The sequence below is a fragment of the Lagopus leucura genome, unplaced genomic scaffold (genome assembly GCF_019238085.1).
Source record: "Lagopus leucura isolate 7727_CA_CO unplaced genomic scaffold, USGS_WTPT01 Super-Scaffold_100075, whole genome shotgun sequence".
Taxonomy (NCBI): Eukaryota; Metazoa; Chordata; class Aves; order Galliformes; family Phasianidae; genus Lagopus; species Lagopus leucura.
Window position 1 is genome coordinate 474,831 of NW_024962315.1, and position 13,829 is coordinate 488,659.

The following is a 13,829-nucleotide window of genomic DNA, read 5'->3' on the forward strand; positions in this document are numbered from 1 at the left end:
GGCAAGCTGTCCTAAAACTACATTGTGTTATGTTGAGTAATTCCATGAGCTTGTGTTTGGAGATCACGTGGACTGGCAATGGGACAGCATTATTGCTGCTTCGTTGGAGTACCTGCTTGCTTAATTGTTCTGTGTATCTGATCTGGTCTAGAAAATGTTGATGACTGGGGTAATATTAAGTGCCAGTGTGGAAACAATTGTTCTGGTTTGAATCGTCATTGACTATCTTGTTTGTATTCAAAACAGAAAATCCTTGTGCAGTGTTAGTTGAAATAATATTTTAGAAGGGAACTGAAAGGTATTTTGGGAAATCATTGGGTCCATCCCTGGCTTTCAGAAAGGTTCAGCTGTACTGAAGTCATTACTGGTGGCTGTTTTCTGTAATAACAAAGTGCGTTTCTGCTGACAAAGGTGCCACAGCTCCTTGTGGCAGTCTGTTCTGCTGGTTAACTGTGCAAACATCCATAACATTTATTTTCAGTATTTAATCTGAGTTGGTCTTGCTGTAGTTTCAGCTCTTGTCAGTTATTATTTTTAGGATAAGCTATTTCTCGTGTAGAGTTCTTTATTTTAGCATTTCATCTACCTTTCTAGCGAGTTGACCAAATAACTTCTAAGGTTCTATCTAATAATACTTGAAGCATACAAATTATGATATTACAGTTAAATTCCTTTATATATTTTGTGATTTCTAGATTTGTTATAAAATGTGAAAAATGGTAAAACTGTTTATCTAACTTGTCAAACAGGTTGAATCATTTATTTTGGACCAAGAAGATCTTGATAACCCTGTACTTAAAACCACATCAGAGTTGTTCTTATCGAGCGCTGCAGAAGGTGCGGACTTGAGAGCTGTGGATCCAGAAACGCAAGCAAGACTAGAAGCCTTACTGGAGGCAGCAGGTACTTTATTTGTGCAGTATTTTACTTTTTTTCTGAAAATAACTTGCACACAGGCCTGGCAACCTGTAAATTTTGACCCTAGTGAAGTCCAGAAACTTACTGTGATGATGTGAATATGAGCATAACAATAAGCTCATAATTCTTACAGGCGCTGAGGGTTTCTTGGTTCACTGTTTCTGTATGCATAAGGTTAGAAAGGTTCATTTGAGTGAAGTGGTGTTTCACTGACCAGGTGATATTACATGTGTACCTGAGGGAGGGTTACAGAGGAAAGAGAGAAGGAAAACAGTATCTTTCTTTGTGCTGCTTTGTTCAGTATATAACTATTAACGAATTACTCCAGAAAATTACGGATGAAATAGTAGTTACTGTTTGAATTTCACAAAAATCTGTTTTGATTCTGTAGGCCTGTGATATGGATTTTGAAAAATACAGATTTAATGCTCTTGCTACAGAAACAGACTAGATAAAAGCAGTGACTTACTTACATTTGTTTCTTCTATGGTAGAGCTTGACTAATGAAGTCTTTCCAAATTTTGTGTCACAGATATTTGCAGTGAAATTGGAAGTGACTCGTCTTTCCAAAACTGAAGGACAAAAAGTTGTGAAAACCCTGCTTTGAAACAAATCCCATTTGATCGTTATGCATATATATTCTGAATTTTTTGACCGGTCTTAGGAAATAGAAACAGTAGTATTTGTTTGCAAGTGTTTAGGCATAATGCTGTCTACAGTCTTAAGGAACGTCAGGATGAGGAAACAAAAGAGAGCAAGGGATTTGCTTTGCATTTTGAATGTGAAAAGAATTATATACCTTTTTGTCAGCAGAAAATTGCAACGCCTTAATTAAAGGTGGACCTCTAAAATTAATCAAACTGGGTGTAACTGTTGTGGCTCAAACTTTGCTTTGCAGGGAAGATAGAATATATCTGGGATTTTCTGGACACTCAAGAATATTTGTGTAATGGACCCCTTTTTTCATTTAATGAAAATCAGTCGCAGTTCCTCTCAAGTTCCTCTCAGGTACCTGATGGCTGATGTGTCCTAAAACCTACTGCTAGCTTTATAAATTGTCCATGGAAATAGCTGATGGCTGGTGTAAGCACATACCTCAACTACCCTCACATCTTACTCGAAGGTTAAAATGTTCAAAATGATTTCACATTTTTTGACATACGTGTGTGTGTATGTTTGTGTGTATGTATATACACAATGTATCATTGCTTTTTATTATGTTTGTGAGACTGCTTCCTTTAGGTTTCTAGATAGCAGTTTGTTGCTTGTCCACAGGATTAGATGAATCATTTTTAATCTGGGAGTCCCATGCTTTGATTTCCTATGTGTTTGAGTATTTCCTAATACGCAGATGTGCAGACAGTGGACAGAACAGAAAAGTAAACTTGTTGGAGGGCTTTTTTTGGGCTCCATCTCCTTCTCAAATAGACAGGACAAAATTCATGCCATTTGATCAGTTGATGAGTGTGTGAGGTTGAAAGACCAAAAGCACTCATGAAGAAGTCCACCAGTTAAGGATTTCTTGTCTGTACCACTGTGAATTTGAACACTGAAAATATCTGAACACTAAAAATATTGAAAGAAAACACTGAGGGCTTAGTAGCTTATTGATAAAAGCTGTACATTGAAGGTGACTGGAAAATAAGCTTGTGCTTCTGGGAGATGTTTTAGATGTTTTTGCAGGGGTTTGCACTGATCTGGGTAATTTGGCTGAAAATGCCCTTCCAAGTCTTAAGTAAGGTATTCAGGCACAACAAACCAAACAGCTCACTGGTGTGATTTTGTTTTGCAGTTTGACAGTGAAGGCAATTTCTCTTGTCACTTTAGAGACATTTTAGTCATATTTTATTTTCCTACAGTAAGTATAGCTTGTAAAATAAATAAATAAACAATAATTAAAAAAAAAAAAATGACAGCATTGCTGCTGGAGCAGGTAGTTTAGTTCCAGTTTGTCTGATGTTGTTTCCAGGGTCCTTGGCTTTCATTGCTGTGATTCCTCTCTCCTGTGTGAGGCTTATCCCAACTTGCAACAGGGAGAACAGGTGGTCATGCATATGATGTCTCAGATTTGAGTGTTTTTCAGATGCGGGGTTCATGGCTGTGGCCTTAGGATCTTAATTTTGACTTGCAAAACTAGTTCTGCTTATTCTTCCAGAATTCCTTAATGCTCAGATCTCATGTGAATGTTGATTGTTAATTCTAGGAAGTAAGTAGCAACTGCAGCCAGACGAAATATTCTTTTTCATGTCACTTACACAGGAGTGTGGTGTTTTGTTTTTTTTTTTTCCCCCCCCCAACCATTCCATGCTTCTTACTACAACTTGTGTGTGGTTTTTGTAGCTCTTTTGATTTGAGAACTGATTAGCCTGTGTGTGGAGATGTAGAGGTCTTATTTGGTTGAACTGCCCAAAAGTGTTTCTATATATTGTATTTACCTATCCTAATAGCTTAGTTTATTTCTTTAGTTTCTCTTTTCAAGATGACTTAACTTCTGCAAACACATAATATTTTGAGTGGCAACAGCTTAAACTACAGTTTGTAGTGTGAGAGCTATGTTTAATTCCCCTTTGTTAAAACAAAGCAGCAAATCCGCACTCACACTGGCATGCATGCAGGCAAACAGCAGTTCCTTACATTTGCTAGGACCTCCAAAACCCTGATTCATTAGCTTCAATTTCAACAATGAAGCTTCCTTTCATAGTCTGCTTGAGCAAAGCATAGGCGCTTCGTTAATGAAAATCCACCTTTAAAGATAAATTTTTGAGAAACAAACTTGATGCACTAGCTTTCAATTCTGAATTCTGAGAGAGACCTTACTGTTCTAAAGCTATATGTTTGTTGTTTTCATTTTCAGGAAAAGCAAGTGAATCCAGTTGTGAAGCTCTTCTAAACAAGCCAAGGGTTCTGAGTGTATGCAGTTTTTATTGCTAGTAGCAAGGAAGGGATTTATACCTAGAGTGAACTTATGGAAAGAGATCACTGTTTGGAGATGTTTCAGTTTTTCAGGCTGTTATTAAAGTGATTCTTTGTATTCTGATGCTGGGTTCATGTTCTGAAACATTCAGCTCCACTGCTAATTAGGGCAGTGTTGATCTCTTAAAATAATATTTCAGCTCTAAAAAATAATGCTGCTTTTGCTGACTTTCAGTGAGGTTGCATATTAAATTTCTTTTTTTAGAGATGATAGTTGGCACCTGGATGATGAAAGCTCTTTGATGCTGTGAATGAATGGGTTTAACGTTGGTGCAGGAGCCTTTTACCTTCTTTAATCCATCCTGGTACCTTAGAAGGAACAGAGCTCCTGCTTTTGGTGGATTCCTCAGTGGTCCCTAGGCATGTTTTCTTAGGAGGGCAAACTAATCCTCAGAATAAGAGCAGGAGAATATTTAGCAGATAAAAGCTGGTTTGTGTTCTGGTCCCTCCTTTTATAGGTATCAGGACTGGAAAGTGGCTTGCTTACATAGTGGAGTGCTCTCAAGAGGAGTAAAAGTTTGTCCTTAAAGAGAAGGATACTGATTGAGTGGAAGTCCTGTTGCCTGTTTGGTGTATCCCACACCTGAAACATGGAGTACCATGGGAAATTTTACAACATCAAAATGCCAATCCTTGCAGTTGAAGTGCTCCATTCATAATGTTTCAGTATGGCATTGCTGAGCTTTTTGGTAAGCAGTGTAGAATGCTCCTGAACAGTTAAGTAACTTGAGTAATGTGCTCCCTATTGTTCTGAATTTTCTCAAAAAAGAGGTACAGAAGAAAGTGGTAAATATATGTATATGTGTTTTTTTTTTTTTTTTTTCTTTTTTTCTTTTTTTCTAGCATTAGAGTGCTCTCTATTCCTGAGAGTTATCAGAACTCAACTAGTTGTATTCAAGGAGACAAAACTAACTGCCCCTTGCCATCTTGGTGTTCAGTTGGCGCATACTCTTCACACCGGGGTGGCTCCGGGGTCCTGGCTGCAGGTACACTGGTGCTTCTGATGTCGGACTTGTGAGTACAGGTCATGTAATCATGCGCAGGGCATGTAATAGGGTAGTGTTGGAAAATGGCTTGTTCCAAAGGAGGCCATGAAGGTGATGGAAATGTCTATCCTATGGAGAGAGACTGAGGGAGCTGGGCTTGTTCAGCCTAAAAAAAGAGAAGACTTTTTCAGGCTGAGCTGGTGTGAGCTCATTTTGGCCTTCCAGTACCTGAAGGGAGCTTATAATCAGGATAGAGAAAGACTTTTTACATGGGCAGACAGTAATAGAACAGGAGAGAATGGTTTCGATCTCAAAGATGGAGATTTAATTTAGAAGGTAGGAATTGGCTGCGGTGTTCCATCCCTGGAGATGCTCCAGGCCATGGATGGGCCCTGGGCAGCCTAATCTGGGGAGGGAATAGACAACCCATGGAGAGGTGGGGCCGGGGGGCTCTAAGAAGCCTTCCAACCCAAATGTTCTTTGATTTCATGATTGACTTCTTCAGATATGCTCAAACAGGAGCACAGTTGTATTTCAGCAGAAAGGAAGGATGTCTCTGGATATGACTGAAGGTGACTAGAGACCCTTGTGCAAATGAAGTTTTAGTGTGCTTGAGACTCTGGGAAATAAAATGTAGTGTAATTTTTTTTTAAATAAATGGTCAAAGAGAAATTTTTTTTTTTTTTTTCTTTTGTTTTTTTTTCCCCACAAATGTCTGTTCAGACAACAGGTGTGCCTTTACAAGAGGCACACAGTGCAACACAGGTGTTGCCTCTGACTGTCTGGCAGCACTGCTGTGCTGTGCAGGTGGCAGAGTGCTGGCACAGCGACTGGAGATGCTGTGGGGTCTCCTCCTGGGAGATCTCTGAAGCTGAATGGATGCTGAACACCCTGCTTTGGGTGGCCCTGTTGGGGCCTGGCTGGGCCAGATGTATCCAGAGGTCCCCACCTGCCTCAGCTGTGCTGTAGTTCTGAAGGATCTTGGTCGTTGATTTGTAAATAAGAGCTTGAAGCTTTTATTTGAAAAACCGTTAGGATGAAAGGCAAGGAGGTGAGGGAAGCAGGTGGTATGTTCTGGAACTGGGGGCAGCAATAAGTGAAAGTAATTGCCAACTAAGTGGAAATACAAAACACAGGTCAAAATGTGAGTGGGCCTGGACAAAATCTGCCTGCTTTAGGATAAACTGAAATAGTAGAGTGAGATTCAGCAAGTGTATAATTGAATGCTTTCCAGCGTCTATATGTATCTGTATACCCACTAGTTATACTATCAACCAAAACGGCGTTTTGTGATGTGAACAGAAGCATTCATTATTCACTAACATCGCTTTTTCCAATAAAATGGATTTAAAGAAGAAAAAGCTTTTCCTCCAACATTAGAGGACCTGAACGGGATTTGTGATCCAACACTATGGCAGAGTCTGCTATGATCTAAAAGAGAGATTTAAAAGATTTGTGGCCTGCTTTCATCCTGCATCTGTGTGTCATGGTTCTATGTTGTTTGTTTGTTTGTTTTTATTTTTGGGTTTCAGTATTCCACATCAAAACATCATGTAGTGTACAGGGTATTGAAGTGTTAATGCCCAATCCCAGGTGCCTATCCCTGTACATTACAGAAGTCCCGGGACCGAGTCAAACCTGAAAAGCTTGGAACGGCTAGGAAAGCACCCTCCAGCACCCACTGCAAGGCAGCAAGAGAGCGCCCCCCCCACCCAGAAGGGTCAGATCCCATGATTACTTCTGTAATGTACAGGGATAGGTACCTGGGATTGGGCATTAACACTTCAATACCCTGTACACTACATGATGTTTTGATGTGGAATACTGAAACCCCAAAATAAAAACAAACAAACAAACAACATAGAACCATGACACTGTGTCACTTTGGGAAGCATTGAAGCCTGAAGGGGGGTACATTCTCTGATCTTTCTTATAGTAAAAGATTTATATTTGAACCTGGTGTTTATTTTCTGGGGGTTGATGAGTAACTTACCTGTGATTTTTAAATGGAGGTGTGCCTCTCATATATTATAAGCTTAACCTCTAACGAGTTATCTAGGTTCCACTCCAAACTGTAGAAGCTACAAATTGGGAGCTACAGGAGACGTGGAAGATTCATTCATGTTTATCAATTTAATGACTGCAAATATATGCTTGTAGAATGTAGTGAATACCTTTCTGGATTTATTTCAGTATTATTAATTTTAAAAAATGGGGTTATTATTAGGGGAATCTAAGAGAGGAGTGCTGGAACTGAAGCAAAGATTAAACCTTACTATTGAGTTGTGTCAATAACAGATAGGAAGCATGCTCAGGCTTCCTCAGCACATCAAAAGCCTTGCCTTGGTTTGAGCTACTGTTGTTACTGAACAGTTGTTTTTAAATCATGGAAGCCTTTTTATCTCAATTTGCTCATTTTGAAATACTTGTGTTACATGTGCATGGTACATGAATCAAATAAGCAGAACAATTTTCATCAGTAGGCTTCGTTCTAGGATAGAAGTCAGGGCTGTGCTACTACTTAAATCACCAGTGTTTAGTAACTGGAATACTTTTGCCTTTTGAGATATTGGCACATTACAGTGACTTGCTCATTTTCTTTCTTCACCACCTAAAGATTCAGAATGGGAAGGAATATATGGTACGTGAAACCTACAGATGTGTTGTGCTTTTGAATACGTTGGATAAACTATCTGAGTTTTGTGCATGTAATTATTAATATTATATTTTGCTAAGATTTTGCATGATTGAAATACTTTTTTTCTAATCTTAGTCATTCAGATTAGAAAAAGTTGAGTCTAATCCTGCTTTTGAAAAATTAACTTCCATACTTGAAAAGTGTTTTGAAGTGTTTTGAAGACTTCTCATTTATGTGGTTCTTTTTCAGGTGGATTTTGTTGTGAAGAGCAGTTTAGTTTTAACACTTAACCTGATGCTTCTAGGTATCAAACAGTTCTCAGGTCAAATATGATAACTTAGCAATGTTTTTGGAATTCTTTTCTTTGACAGAGATGATTCCAAGATTTTAACTTTCCCTCAACAGGATGTGGTGGCAGGGAAAGACCAGACAATCACTGATGAGAGTACGACTCAGTCTCTTTAGTTAGCTGCTTGAGTGTCAGTGGTCAGCGCTAATTAGTAGTGCATTGTTACTACACTGTAAAGTTATGCAATTCTCATTCTTGCAAGGCTTTTTTTTCTTTTTTTTTTTTTTTTGAGTCCTAGATTTTTTTTATTAACTCAACTTTTCCCTTGTTTTACTTCTGCTGTATTTTATTTTTTCTATAAGCTGGATTCTTCTGCAAGGCAAATTCCCTGTCACTCCCCTCTTATAATACAGGGATATTTCTGAACAAAAGCCTTTTCCAATTTGTATTATTTCTAGGATGTGTTAGCTTAATGCTTCAAGTAGCCTCAGCCAGAGCTCAAAAGCAGGGACAGTTCAGGCAGGAGAAAAGAGCCAGTGCTCTACTGACAGTCCTCCTTGGTGTGTGGATTGAATTGGAGTTCAGTCTGTACTGAATGGAAATCCCATGTGTGTGCTCCTTCACTAGTCAGCCTGAACAGGGCATTTCCCCCTATGTAGTGGGGAAAAGCTTACACTGGGCCTTGTGTGCTGCAAGCTTAGGCCTAAGTGTTAGGTTCTGCAGCTAGTGTTGGAGAGCTGGGGTCTGGTGAGGCTTTCTGGGTGCTGCCCATACATTGATGCAATGCAGAGAAACACAAATTTTCGTCATCATCAGTTTTACTCTTGTTACAGCTAGTAAATAAGGATAGTGGATAGCAATACTGCAGTTATATGGCCTTGTGAACCCTTAAACTCATCTTGATGAGGCTTTTCTGCTAATGCATTCAGAATAGAAGAATGTGTTCTTTCTTGAACGTGGGTCGCGGTAAAATAGGTTACACGGACTCTTTCCAAAGGGAGTAGCATCCAGATTTTGATTATCCTGTACTCTGAAATCTACTGTGGCATTCCTACAATCATATCTGCAGAGTGTTTTGTTGCGTAGTGTGCATTTAATGACAATACACTGAAAGGCTGTAGATCTTTGATTGTAGGGAGATTTTATGAGCAGTTTCTCAAATGTTTGTTTTGGACTGGTTAAGATCCAGGGGTCAGTACTGGGGCCTGTCTTGTTCAGTAGCTTTACTAATGACCTGAACGAGTGCATGGAGTGCACATTCAGTAAGTTTGCAGATGATACTGAGTTGGCAGGAGGTGTTGGTCTGCCTGGCGGTAGGAAGGCCCTGGACACAGGGATCTGGACAGGCTGATTGCTGGGCGCAGGCCAGTGGGATGAAGTTGAACAAGACCAAGGGCCGGTCCTGCACTTGGCCACAATAACCCCAGGCAATGCCATAGGCTTGGAGCGCAGTGGCTGGAAGACTGTGTGGAAGAAGCGGACCTGGGAGTGTTGGTTGATGCTCAGCTGAACACGAGCCAGCAGTGTGCCCGGGTGGCCAAGGAGGCCAATGGCATCCTGGCTTGTGTCAGAAATAGTGCAGCCAGCAGGAGCAGGGAGTGATCATCCCTCTGTACTCAGCTCTGGTGAGGCTGCACCTCGAGTACTGTGTCCAGTTTTGGGTCCCTCCCTACAAGAAAGACATGGAGGCCCTGGAACATGTCCAGAGAAGGGCAACAAAGCTGGTGAGGGGTCTGGAGCACAGGCCTTATGAGGAGAGGCTAAGGGAATGGGGGTTGCTCATCCTGGAGAAGAGGAGGCTCAGGGGTGACCTTATGGCTCTCTACAGCTGTCTGAGTGGGAGGACTCTCTGTCTCCGGAGGAGTTCAAGAAGTGTTTAGATGTTGTACTGAGGGATGTGGTTTAGTGTGAAATATTGGTGATAGGTGGATGGTTGGACAGGATGATGTTGGAGATCTTTTCCAACCTTGGTGATTTTTTGAAACGTGGAATTGTACACAGTTTGGTGCTATACATCATTAGACTGGTTATATGGTTGTTTTTTTTTTTTAATAGGTAAGGTAGTTGGTCACCCCTGATAATACTTGAATATTTTCACTTGGTTTAGCATACTGAGTGAGTGGCTGGAAGTCCATGGCTTCTGGGATAAGCTGCTATTGACATGGGCCTTCTAGGGACCTCTTGGTTCTTTTCTTGAAAACGTACAGTTGTTTGAAGTTGTTTTTGTTCCATGTAGTTGCTGACTTATACCAGAGCCAATTTCTAGTTCTTAGGAGCTTTTACTATCCATTTGGACTTAGTTTCTCACTGAATGCTAAAAATTTGGAATGCAAGTGGAATATTTACTTACGAATTGCCTTCAAAGTTTATTTGAAGTCTCTTCCTTCATTGTGTGTGTGTATCTTGCTGTTAGTCTCCATAGGACAATGATCCTTTTGCTCCATAAGCCATTAGTATGGAATTCCGTGCTTTGCTCCTTCTACCATGAAACAGGTGAAGGTGTCTGGAAAGAGTGGGTGCAGGTGATGGGTTAATGGTAGAACTAGATGATTTTAGTGGTCTTTTCTAACCTTAGTGATTCTGTGAAAGTAACTTGTTTTTCAAAAGTCAGAAGACCTCAGACAGATACAATATTTGGCTTAGAATGCTAGCAGTCAAGAATAGGAATTTTGTGAGCCTTGTACAGTGTGAATGGATATTGATGTTTTCCTGTAGTTTCTCTTGGGAATTCTCAGGGGTAGGTGGTTGTCTTTTCCTTGTGCTTTTTACATCTCACAGCAGACTTTGTTTCCATGTTTCAGCAGTAGTCTTAGTTTTTTGAGGTGTATTTTCCATGTTTTTGGAAGCAGGCACTTGAAATGAGGCAGTGCTAACTTTTATTTATCATAGAATCATAGAATCGCAAGGTTGGAAACGACCTGCAAGATCATCTAGTCCAACCACCCTCCCATTCCTATTAGTACCACAAGCACTAAACCATCTCTCGTAGCTCCTCATCCAGGCGCCTCTTGAACACTGCCAGGGACGGTGACTCTACCACCTCCCTGGGCAGCCATTCCAGTGCCTGACCACCCTCTGAGAGAAAAAGTTTCTCCTAATATCCAACCTAAACCTCCTCTGGTACAACTTCTGGCCGTTTCCTCGGGTCCTAATATTTGCCTGGGAGAAGAGGCCAGACCCTTTTGCACCACAGCCTCCCTTCAGGAAGTTGTACAGTGCAATGAGGTTCATGAGGCACTAAAAGAAAAATCAGGGATTAAAGAATAGATGCCTGTTGTTCACCTTGGTGTATTTCTATAAAGTAATGAACCTTGTTCTTTCATATTGACTGGCGTGAAGTAGAGAATTTGAGACTTGGCATCTAGAAGATATGATGGTTTTTACTTCTGGGTCATTAATGAAGTTGCTGCTTTTATTGCATTACAGGTAGGTATGGTAAGCGCTGCAATCAAAACAAATTCCCTAAGAAGGATTTTGGGCTTTAAAGTACTTTTAAAGCACTCCAAAGTAATTTGATTTTCTTTCCTCAATGTCTAGTCTGGATACTGTCTTTGAGTACAAGTTTGTCTAAACTGTTGCCCAAACCTCTGAATTTGGAGCCTTTCTGCCCTGATTATAGCTGGGATGCTTAGGAGCTGGTAGCAGTGTGGTCATTTAGTGCTGCGCCCTGTCAGGACCTGGCTGAGCTCATGGCTACAGGGCTGCGGGCAGGTGACTGCTTGGCTCTGGGGCAGATGTGCTGAGTCTGCCTTTTTGGCCTCTGTCCATTTAAAGCTGAACAAAGCCACACAGACAATGCAACTTGCAGTCAGTGATTCTCTTAGCTAATCACAGTGGTATTGTCAAGTATGGTACAGCCAGAAATGTGTTTGTGTACATGAATGTGCTTCAGTGCTTGCTAGTGCATGGTCCTGAAAAAGATGTTGCTGGACCTTGCAGGAGGCAGCTGTATAGGGAAGAGAAGGCTCAGTATTGGAAAAGGCTGCAGACAGCCAGGAGTCAATGGCAGCACTGCTGCCATGGCAGATCTTTCTGGATGTGCTGCAGGTTTAGGCCGGGGAAAAACAAAAAATAAACAAGTAGACCCAAACAAATAGATAGCAAACAGGCCATTGAAAAAAGAAATTCAAATAGGAAGTGAAAACCTCCTATTTAATATACAGTATCTCCTGTTTACTCTTGGCTCCAGAGCAAATTCACGTCCCTGGTAAAGTGGGAGTTTGTAAACGCTACTGTGCTAACTAAAGTTAGCTACTAAAGCTAACTGAAGTACATAACTGAAGTTTATGTAGTGAAGGAAAGCTGGCAAGATACTGTGAGTTTTTGATAAAATTCAGAATCTTTTTTCCCTAAATATAGGGAAAAATAGTAGGGATGCTTAGTAAGACGTTAGACCTTTACAGCATGATAGTAGGAAAAAAAATCTGCTTTGTGGCTTTCAGCAGTTGTAGTCAGGTTGAGTTCCAGCTGCCCCAGAGTTAGACCGGCTTTTTTTCTGACTCTTTCCTATTACATTTCTTACCGTCAGTTTTTGGAGGTTGCATTTTTTGCTGATCTGGTCTTTTACTTTTGCTGTTAAGTCATTATATGTAAACAGAAGCTTTCTCTTCCTCCAAGCCCAAATTCAAACGTCTCTATGGAGATTTGATTTGGCTTGGAATCTAGAACTCGAATAATGAGTTTGAAAGAAATCTTCAAATGCTACACAGAAAAGATCTAGTTTAACTTCCAAAGTCAGGCTTTTTGGAGACAGTTAGTTTCTTTTTCCTGCAAAAAAATCTTGGGACTGGAGAGAGTGCTTCTTTCTTACCTCCCATCTTGTTGCCTGTTCGGTGTGTTAGCTGAGCAGATGCTTTGGCCGGCAGGGGTACTGTGGGATCAATGTTAAAAGTGAGCAGTTACATGTCAATTGAATTCTAGCTGTTGGTGGTCGATAGAGAGTAAGAATTTCTGTCTTTCTGTCTAAGAATTCCTGTGTAATAGCTTTCAGCACTTACTAAATATTTTTTGCCTTAATTGGTTGTAGTATTTCATAGGTGTGAGATAGGTACTCATTAGATACTGAATCAAAGCTTTAAATATTTTTAAAAAGAAAACAAAAATTGAATACTTCAGACCAATCTAGAACAAGTGTGTTTTTATTTTTTGCTTATTTGCTAGAAGAAATACAATTGCTTTCTGATACTTAAATGCAATTCTTCAGGCTTTGTGTTGGTTTGCTTTCCTTAAAGCAATTTGGTCATTGAACTGTTTAGTTGGGAAGGTAAACTTACTGTGTTATTACTTTTCTCCTAATCGTAGTTGCTTCTCTGAAAAAGAGGTGATCTGAGGGTAGATACCTGTCCCAGGCACTTATCTACAGTGAGATGGGTGAAAGCCATTTGTTCTCTGAGATGTTTCTGCCTTCTGTGCTTACTGCTGGAGCATCCACCCCTGCATTGCCAAAGCAGCATCTGCAGTTCCTGTGCAGTTGCATGCTGTTATTTGCTTCAGCAGTGCTGAAGGACTTGTGATGCTGTGCAAGAACACAAGTAGCAGGGCTCCAGCTGTGGGGAAAAAAACCTTCTGGAGAAGAGGCTGCAGTTTGTAAAGAGCAAGACTTACTAACAGATGTCAGAGAAAACTGTTTTCTGTGTGAGCATCTATCTGTAAAATATTCAGGTGTGAATTTTGCATCTGGTGAGTATGGAAAATGGTTTATAAACTAACTAATGTAGGAATAGCGTGTGATGGTTCTGTATTAACTACGTGAATAGAAAGCAAGTGCATTTGATTGCTTGATCAGTAAGATTTTATGCACATGCAGATCAGTGGTGAGCACATCTGGATGTCTGGGTTCCCATAATGAATCAGAAGCATCAAAAATTGTATCTGGTAGCTTGTCACCTTGCACTTGAATTAATGTTTCTTTGATAGGGCTAAAATGAGGAAAGCCTTGAAAGATGAAAAAGTTGTATTTTTTTTTACAAAGGTAAAAGAAATAATAATAATAATAATAGAAGGAAATCTAGCTATTTGGACATTG

At 40.2% G+C, this 13,829-nt stretch overlaps 1 protein-coding gene across 9 annotated transcripts in view; it reads left to right on the forward strand.

Annotated features, from left to right (window-relative positions):
- LOC122188688 (ankyrin repeat and KH domain-containing protein 1-like) overlaps positions 1–13,829 on the forward strand; it is a 104,501-nt gene that overhangs the window by 14,425 nt on the left and 76,247 nt on the right. For all 9 annotated transcript variants that reach the window (XM_042887191.1, XM_042887190.1, XM_042887192.1 and 6 more), the window contains exon 2: positions 750–903. In XM_042887191.1, the coding sequence (XP_042743125.1) occupies positions 750–903 (154 nt within the window). The remainder of the gene's footprint in view (positions 1–749; positions 904–13,829) is intronic.